Source organism: Apteryx rowi, unplaced genomic scaffold (genome assembly GCF_003343035.1).
Source record: "Apteryx rowi isolate R43461 unplaced genomic scaffold, aptRow1 scaffold_356, whole genome shotgun sequence".
Lineage (NCBI taxonomy): Eukaryota > Metazoa > Chordata > Aves > Apterygiformes > Apterygidae > Apteryx > Apteryx rowi.
In genome coordinates, this window is record NW_020450041.1 from 477577 (window position 1) to 487307 (window position 9731).

At 48.2% G+C, this 9731-nt stretch overlaps 1 protein-coding gene across 1 annotated transcript in view; it reads right to left on the reverse strand.

Annotated features, from left to right (window-relative positions):
• OAF (out at first homolog) overlaps positions 1 to 596 on the reverse strand; it is a 12713-nt gene extending 12117 nt beyond the window's left edge. The window contains exon 1 of the mRNA XM_026072989.1: positions 580 to 596. Coding sequence (XP_025928774.1) covers positions 580 to 596 — 17 coding nt within the window. The remainder of the gene's footprint in view (positions 1 to 579) is intronic.
• Between the last annotated feature and the right edge of the window lie 9135 nt (positions 597 to 9731).

Below are 9731 nucleotides of genomic sequence, written 5' to 3' on the forward strand. Positions count from 1 at the left end.
GCAGCCCGGCGCCGCTCGCCTGGCTCCGCTGCCCGCTCGCCGCCGCCGCCGCCGTTCATTCAACCCCGGCTCGCTCGTTCCCCCCCGCCCGTCACTTCCTTCCCCAAATCCAGGGACCTGCCTTAAAGAGACAGCGCGCCTCCCCGCCCCCAGCTGCTCCCCAGCTGCGCCGAGCGGGGCGGAGGGAAAAACGGGAAAAAAAAAGAAAAAAAAACACCCATAAAACACGCAGCTTTGGTAAAGGGACCAGAAGCGAAGTTCCGCCCTACGCAGCGTCGCCCGCCAACACGCTCTGCTCCCCTCTCATCTGCCTTCGGGCGAGTGGCAGGATGAGGGACCGGCTGCAGGGAGACCTCTTCTCCAGCAGCAGCCAGCTTTTCTTCTGGAGCTACCCTCTCCTGCGCTCCTTCTTCCCCCCCCTTGGAGTAAATAACTATTTACAAGCTGCAGCTGGAMAGCAGAAAGGAGGTCGGCATTAACAAGCCCCAAGCTCTCCTATCTGCACAAAATACACGAATCCGTTCTCTAAACACGCAGTTGTTGAGAACCAAACATCTGCATGATTCCTCAAGCTCTCACCATGTACAGGAGACCATCATAGGTCTGTGCTGATGCACATGGGGTGTATTTCTGCCCCCAAGGATATAGGCTGGGCCACTTCAGATTTTCTGCCCCCCCTTTTTTTTTTTTTTAAATACACGAATGTAGACTTATATCACTTTAAAATCTGCGGTTTACAGTCAAAAGGCTCCAAATCTACCCTCCACCCCACCCAATTCTGCAATCACTTCCAGATGGACAGATGCTCATGAAGGGCCCCTTTGATTTCAAAAGGTCTCTCTGCAAACACAAAGGTCATTGTGGCAGCAGGATCAGGGCCTCAGAGAAAGATCCTTGCAAGGAGAAGCACAGAAATAAATAGAAACAACTGTTTAAACCACACTTCCAGAGGGCAAGATCACTCTTGTCTCTGAGTAGCCCTTTTACAGTCAGTGGGACCTCATTTAAGTAAGATTTGGCCCTACGTTTTCACAGCCTCTCTCGAACAAGTTTTATCCTTGAAATGCTTTTCAGGACAATAGCACAGTGCTAAAAATAAGAGCGAAGGAGGAGAGAAAGTTAAGAGGTGTAAGCAGGGCAGAAGAGAGGGTTCACTGCAGATACAGACAGAGAAGGGTTCACAAGGCAGAAACACACTGGAAGCTTGTTCCCCACGACAAAAGCTGCAAAGGAGAACGCCCCACTCACACAGTCTATTTATTTGGAGGAGATTATGCAAAAAGACGGGAGGACCCCAGCAGGGGCTGGAAGGGAAGAAAAGTTCCATGAGGTCAGTGGACACAAATAGCCCTTGGAAGACTTCCCGTCTGAAGGGCCATACTCACTTCTCGGCCCAAACCCGGAATTAACGTCCCTGGTACATTAGGGTTACTTCAGGTTCATCGACTTGCACCCGAGACCCAAATGCTAGAGCTCAGCACGGCCATGGCGTCCATGCTGGAGGAGAAAGGCAAGCCCGGCTACACCCTCTGCGTGAGCATGCCCTCGGAGGCTGCGGGTTTTAGCAGCTGCTCCGTGCCCACCGCACACCTGGATCCTAGGGTGCAAGAGGCAATTTAGGACTCTCTCCTTCACTGTGTTGCCAAGCTGGTAAAGACGGCTTGGGATAAGTGGTGKTGTTTTTCTGCTGGTACCTCCCAGGGCCAGGGAAATCAGAAAGGATACTGTCTCAGGGGGCTCTTTCCAAGACTCAGCACCTTGCCAGGGATGCTGTAGTCCTGCAGATTGCWATCTGAGCAGGGCAGGACTGAACACTGACGGAATCAGGCCTGGGAAGGGCAGATTTGATCCAAATCCCCAAACGAATGGGCACAGAGACAAGCAACACACTGTCTGGCTAGAAATACGAAAGGGGCCAGGAGGGGGGTCAGAACAGCAGCGTGCAGCAGAATCGAAGGGCAAACGATAGCGGAGAACAGAAAAACAACCAAGGAGCACAGGAGGAGAGTACTACTGTTTTGATGAGGTTTGAACTAGGCAGAAAGCCGACCAGCCGAAGAGGCAGCCGACACTGCTAGTCAGCTTCACAGCACAGCACCTTTGAACCAGTTAGCAGTGGGCCAAGAATTACCAGCTACTAAGGGCAGCTGGAGAAGAGGAAGCAGCTCAAACACTTTGGGACAGAGTTGAGTGGCCAAAGCAATTCTTCACTGGTGTCAGACAGCCTCTTCTACCTTTTCAGTTTATGTGTGTGAAGAGCTTGCCCATGTTTGCAATCTCTTCTCTGAATTATAGGAGAGAGGAACCATTCGTTATAGTTGAATGTTCCCATTGCAGGATCACTTGCCAAGTTGCATATAATTTTACTGAATGCTAATGACTTGGGCCAGAAGTTTCTGTTATAGGTGTGTGCTGCAGTCTTTTTACCGGAAGGAAATTTCCATTAAAAGACCTCAGCTGTGTTTTAGAACAAGATTAGGGGAAATCATGCTGTTAAAAGAAAACATTCTGCACTTTGTTGTGAAGTTCCAGCAGGGCTGTGCGTGGGAGCAGGGGATTGCAATTTGACATGGGGTTTGCCTGGGTGTCTTACATGTGCTCTTTGCCATCCCYGTGGAAAAACCACTAACATTTGGCCAAGCTGCAACTCTTCATTCCCTCTTCCTCATCTAAAAACTTTGTTCCCCCAAGTTCGGTGTTACAGCAGCACCCTGGAAAACCAGGAAGGGATTAGTGCCCATTAAGATCTGGACTCAGAGGAGATAGCCCTTGCTTGTAAAAGCTCAGAGCTTTAACAGGGAACAGAGAAATAGAAGTAGAGAGTGTGAGAAGTCCTTTAGCATCCCACACAAGGCTGTGGATAAACAGCTTGCCAAAACCTATTCCACCTTGCCTTCCCCGCATGCAAATGTACTAGGCAAACAAAAATGTTTGCAGCCACCCCATCCTCAGAACTTACCACCCACTTGCTGTTGTGTGCATGCTGTCAAGCTGGATGATGCATAGATATCTGCACCACCTTCTCCCTTCATCCATTCCAAGAATACATCTGCCCTGTCTCTCCCCCACACCAAAAAACCATGTCTCCTCTTATTCCAAAAATTAGTCTGCAACATCTTTTTTTTTTTTTTTTTTATACAATCTAAGATGCTTTTTTTCCCCCCAAATGAAACCAGGAGCATTTAAGACCAAAGCCAATGAAGGCCCTTTCCCCTTGCAGTTTCACCCCGAAGTGAGTAATCAGTCAATACCCTAAAGGCCATTAGCATCTGAAGYTTACCCTCCCACGGCAGAGAGAACAATAATTATTGCTACTTTCTCATCTACTTACAGTAAGGCTCTGTGGCCAGTTTCCTCATTATGAGCATGAAACCAAGGTATTTAAAACASCACAACAGCGATACCCCCAACACATCAAAGAGCAAGGATGTTTGTTATGAATGAGCAGCTTTTTCTAGGAAACCATCTCAGTAACTCAGTGGGGACCGAGGCCATGCCGGAGCAGGGCAGTAGGGAAAAGTGGCTTGCTGAGAAGCACTCTGCTGCCAGCAATTCCTCCACGTCCCTCGTCTTTGAGGGGGCAAAAGGCAGACCTGTGGCCTCCCCTCCTCTGCCGCAGGCCAGCAGCGAGGAAGTGGGCCCAGCCTGGGTCAGGTAACCGGAGGGCTGCAGGGGATTTCCATGCAGACGCAGCACCACACCTCTTTCAGAGCCTGGCTGGTCTTAGTCCCACGCTATTCTGCCATTGCAGAAACAAGCTTCATCACCGCCAGCGTGGTTCCCCTCAGACTGCTGAATCAACAACCACAGCGGTTCCCAGGAAGCGCTAGGTCCTCCAAATCACATCTCTGGCTTCTCAAAAAGGCTTCAGCTAGATACAATCTTTTTTCCTTCCTCTCACTTGCTATTTCAAGTCATCTTTGCCTCTAGTACCATGCACTCTGTTGAATAGAAATTCAATACAGGAGCCAAGTAGGAGCTAAAAAAATCTAGGCGGGGARGAACAGCACACATCTGTGCCAGGCACCCTCACAAGGCCTGTGCCGCACCTAGGGGTCAGGGCCCTGAAAACACAAACACACCTTCAGTGCCCAGCATTTAAGCCAGCATCCATTTAAGCCCAGACCCAGGTCCCCAGCCCTTACCTGAGCTATACTGTGATAGTGTACCCTTCTTGGCTTGACCTTGGACCTGCTTCATCATCTTGCACTGCTCTGATCATCACTGGACCATCAGCTGAACCCATTAACACCTTTAACCCCACTCTGCTCACCATACTCAGGACTGCACCCTTGCTGGTGAAGATGCTGCCTTGCCTCTGCTGTGGTTGCTCTTGGCTTGTCTTCTCTAGCAGGGCAGCCCCACCCCAGTTGCTTCCTAGCAGTCGGCTTGGGAAGGGGCCAGGGGGCTTGGGGCTGAGCTTACATGTTGCTGCGGGACCAGTGGGCAGAGGGTGAGTGGGTCAAGGTGTGGGTGGGGCTCATCACGGCAATTTGTACCTGCTGGTGCACTCAGCACCCTGACACTAGGTCCTTATCAAACCAGAGCTCAAACAAGGCACTAATGTCAAACCGTATCTCCTTCAAGGTGATTTATTAGGTTGTGTCTAATGAACTCTGTACAGTACCATCGCCCTTGCTTGGTCAAGGCATGGAGGAGATGGATGGTGCAGGCACCACAGCTGTTGCAAACACCTATTTTGTCAGTGTAAGAGGTCTAAGACTAAATTACAGTCACTTATAAAGGAGCAGGCAGACTCAAGACCTGAAGTTGGAAAAAGCAAGATTCTGACCCTACTCACTTTCAAGCTGAGCAGAAGGATGTGCTTTTGGATGGAAGCAGAGCAGGGGCTGAGCAGGCTTCCCTGTGCTCCCGGGGCCAATGCTTTTCCCTGGGTGCTATCACTTGCAGTCAGCGGGCTCTTTCAGCAGAGAAAGCACAGCAAAGCTAGATCATTTCTGAGGCTGCAGAGCTCAGCAGAGCCCTGGGAAACGTCCTGTCACCCAAGCCCCAGGCCTCGTGCCCTGATCAGATTGCTAATCCAGCTAGCAGATCCCGAGAGCCAGCCTCTCTCCCAGCCTGCGCTGGGCAGCTTGCCTGGGGTATACCAAGGCTTTCCGTCCCCTGCCGTGGCCTCATCAGGTTTATTTCCCCTGCTGGACTGAGGAGAGCCCCATGTGCACATACTGAAAGCCAGGCAGATTTTTCTTTCCAGCACTTTGGCTAACTGGTTGCGTGGACAGAGTTCAGGAAAGTAACGCAAAGGCAAGGGGAAGGAAAAACAGGCTTTTGGTTGTGCTCTGAATATCTCCCCTTCATTTGTCCAGAACAGCCTCAGAGATCCAAGTCTTCAAAATACAAATCAACMAAGAGTATACTTTTTCTGCCAGTTCAGTCTGTGAGACTCTGATCTGATTTATGCTGGTGTTAATCTCAATGAAAATTGATGTAACTAAGGCCAGGGATCACACCCAAATGTTCTGCCTTGACCTATTTAGTCTTCCATCCTTAACTCTTCATTTTCATGCCAAACTCTACTTTTAAAGCCACATGAAAGAAACAMCAGTGCTTTCTGAATGATTCAAACAGGGTAACTCTTCTTCAGGGGTCTGAACACAAAAATCTGCTTTTTACTAGTGTTCACAGCACCACAGAACTCATAGAGCTCTGGGAGAGTTAACTGGACTTTTTTTTACTCTCTCAGTCCCCCAAATTGCTCAGTAAATTCCAGCCATTATTGTGGATGTTACTGCAGAGGACCTATGGCTTGATCTGCAGCTCTGGGGAAGGATTTGTAGCTGTGGTGTTCAGTAGAGATCTTACTGTTACAGAAGTGAATCAGACTTCAAATCATTTTTCATTAATTAAAAACTATTCAGCATCTCTTTCGAGTGTTCCCCGCTGCCCCTCCTGAATGCCCTCCTTTGCTCAGCAATTACATAAAATGAGCTTCTGAATGCTGTTTAAAAACAGCTTAACTGGCTTAAAACAATGCCCAGCATCTTCTATTTCTGACCTGTTTACCACCCTATTGTCTGTCCCGGGCAATTAAAAGGTTGGAGTGCAGCAGCCTGGGCGTAATTAAATGCATGGGCCCCAGCGGCAAAGTGCTGGGAGATTAACTGCGTGCTTGAACCTCTACAGCCTGGGTCTCAGATCCAGCCTTTCTTCCTGACATACTGACGTCCTGATTAGATGCACATTAATTGAGAAAGCGTGCTCATTTATGACGATGCTGCATGCAGCTGCAGGACGGATGAGGAAGGGGGAAGGCGAGAGCAGTCAGAGCAGTGCTTGGGGCGTGCGGGGGGCACTTCTGCCCCCTTTATGCTGGGTTAAGTCCCTGAAACAACTAAAGAGCATTGACCTGCTCCTGCTGTGGTCAGCATGGCCTGGTCCACAGCTAGGGTGGAGTAGGACAAGTGCCACAAAAATAATACCTTTGAAACCACACCAGGGAGTACAGGTGAGGCTCCCTCACAGGGAACTGAACTGTTACAAGGTCTAAGGTCCTACGTGAGAGATCCTGACCTGTGGGAGCCTGTGGGGCCCATCCGCTAATGGTAGGCGAGATCTGGGCTGCTCTTCTGTAGAAAGGCCATGAGAACTGGAAGCACCATGTGGAAAAGCATAGCCTGTCTGCAGGAGATTCCAGAGTTCACACTGGGGGTGCGGATTTGGGAGTTACTGGGAAATGCTTTCAAAACCTCCCTTGTGGTTAAGACTGTCCTATAGCTCCCTACATGAGTAATAGCTGCTTTTGGGAAGCAGACCCATGACTAAGCTYTGGCTGTGGATGCCTCTGCAGAAGGCTCCTCTTGGTGTGGGCCAAACTACACCCCACGGGTGTAAAAGAGTAGGATGTAGCTTTTTCTGTAGGTCAGTTCTTCTCACGGGAGGAAGATTTGGGCAGGCTTCCCTCTCAGTCCGGTTTCTGTCCTGTGCTTAGGGACCGAACAGAAGTTGTTACCTGCAAAGTCAAATTCACATCCCTTTTCTGCGTTTAACTGGTCTAACTGGGAGAGCAGGCTTCCTGCTTTACACTTTCTCCTGCTCCAGCCTTTTTCTGTCCCACTCACGCAACTCTGCCCCTTCCCTTAACATCTGGATCCAACTACCAAACAACAGGCTTTCTGTACCACATTCCTCGCCTCCCTCGCTGCTTCATGCCTCGCAGGGTCCGTCCTCTTCACAGAGGGAATAAAAACAAAGGGGGGCAGGGCAGGGATGGGCATGGAAAACAGCACAGGACGAAGGGGGATGTAGGGGGAAAACTCCTGGGCAAAGGAAAGTGGAGAACGAAGTGCTACCGCTCCCTGAGCATCCGGTTGCTTCATGATTAGGGCACTCAGCTGGACAGAGAAAACCCGGTTTGGGGCCTGTGTCAGTCAGCTGGACACTGACCCTGGGGTCTGGCATCCTGGGGGAGTGCACTCCTGGTCCCCCGCCACCCTGGGGGAGTGTGCTCAGCTTCCTACGATGGCACTACTTTCAGCGTGTAGGGAGGAAAGGAATAAAACCGGATCCCGCCAGCTGGACTCCTCAGACTCCTCACCTGCGTGAGACCTGATCTCCTCTACATTCATACTGGTGCTGACTCGGAAGAAATTAATTTAAATCAGCACAGTTTGTGCTGAAATAATCCCAGTGGAAATTTGGAGGAAAAACAGGTGGTGAGTTCTTGATTAATATATCTAATTGGGAGGCTGACCAAAGTCTAGATAGAGCAACATTACTGTTGAGTTAAGCAATATCATTTAAAACAAAAAGGGATGTGAATCTCCCATGCAAGACAAGCCCAGCAGAAGCAATATTATAAATCTAAGTGAAGTCCTTRAAGTCTAAAGGGATATAAATCTAATTAAAGCAATATAAATCTAACTGAAGAAATACACTGTAAATCCAGCCAAAATGATATCCATCAAAAGAAAGCAATGAAAATGCACTAGAAACACTATAAATAAAATCAAAGCAATATATAAGATGTAATGGAAGCAATCTGAAACCTAAATCAAGCAATATAAATATAACAGAGTGATATAAAACTAATTAAAGTGATTTATAAAATGGACATTTTAAAAAGAATCACGGCCCACAAAAGATGAGAATAGCTGGAGAGAGGGCCTGGGATAGGTTTATGAGCAATAAAAACACCTGCAGCTACAAAGAATAAAACAAGGTTAATGAGGTGCTGTGCTCCAGGGCAATCTCCAACTGCAGGAGGGGTCAGGAAGGCTTCTCTTCTTTGAGCGTAACACTGAGTCACAGTCGCTTGCATCACATCAGTGGCATGAAAGCAAAATGAGGGAATTTGCACAGGGTAAATGCAGTGAAGATAACGACAGTGTTGCTCAGGAGTACCCATGAGGTGTTCAGCTCAAGGTCCCAGGCCCTTCTGGTTTCCTGATGCCCGTGGACTCCTGGGGGACACCTGGGTGTGCAGGATTTGTGGGAACGAGCGTAATCCTCTGCACGGCTGAACGCACACATCAGACTCTATCAAGCCTCATGCAGCAATGCTGGCCGCGGGAGTCAGCCCCATGCTTAGGGTCAGCTCTCAAAACAGTTGAGAGGCATCCGAAACCATTTCAGCCTGAAGCAAAAGGTTAGGCACATTTTTGCCATACTGTGCAGTGTGCAATGTGAAGATAACCCTGCTGGCTAGGCCAGGTAAACAGCATGCTAGTCCCACCAACACAGAGCTCAAGGGATTAAGGGTAGTTTGGGTCTGTACCCGCTTTGCAAGAGCTGCACCGGGCGCATAGTGCCAGCAGTGGCGGTGCTCTGACTGCCGAAGGTGCCCAGCTCCTCYGCAGATGCGGAGGACAAGCTCAGAGGCAGGCAGCACAGGCTCCTCTGAAATGTTCTCACAGAAAGACGCTCTTCCCTGGGGAAGAAAAGTGGCCTCATATAAATAGATAGGCTCATTTCCATTTAAAATTTTCCTGCTTACAGGGAGATGAACCCATCCTTCTTTCCTCCTCCCCCCCACATTTAAAGGCAAAACTGTCCCAAATCTTCAGTATTTTCAGAGGGAGATGGTGCTTAATATTTTTCCTTTAAAACTGAAAAAATCTGGTTGGTAGTTTCCATTTTCATCCACACTTTTCACAGAAAATAAATTCCTACAGAGCTTTTGGTTTTCATTTAGATGATTTATTAATTGACCTAGTATGACCACAATACAAATAAGTAATAAGGCTGTTGCTTGTCTTCRGAAAAAAATCAGTTTCAGAAAATGCTCAGATCTGCTCAAAATTCTTTCTTCATCTAGCTAAAAGAAAGCTCTTTCTTTCCATTTTGAATAATAAAAAGTCATCAGTTCAGCTTTACAATCAAGCCCTTCCCTTTCAATCTTATTCCAAAGCAAAGCAAAGTGCCATATGTTTTATACTTATGATTTCAAAATTTCCTCATGTTGAAAATCATTTGGCATTTGAGAACCTGCAGTGGTCTGAATTTGATTTTTCCACAATAAAGAAAAATATCTATTTTGTGGAAACTTGCTGAAAAGGAGTGCACTGCCCCCCCCCCAAAAAAAAAAAACAAAAAAACAAAAAAACAAACCCCAACAATCTAGGTTAGAAATCAGCCTGGAAGGAAACAGAAATGTTTTTCCTGCAGATTTAGCTGGAAATGTTTCTTATGCTTTCATGGAACATTAATGCAAAATTAGGCAGTCTGGTGGATTGACAGGCCCATTGAATCAAATGGTTTTTAGGTAAACAAGG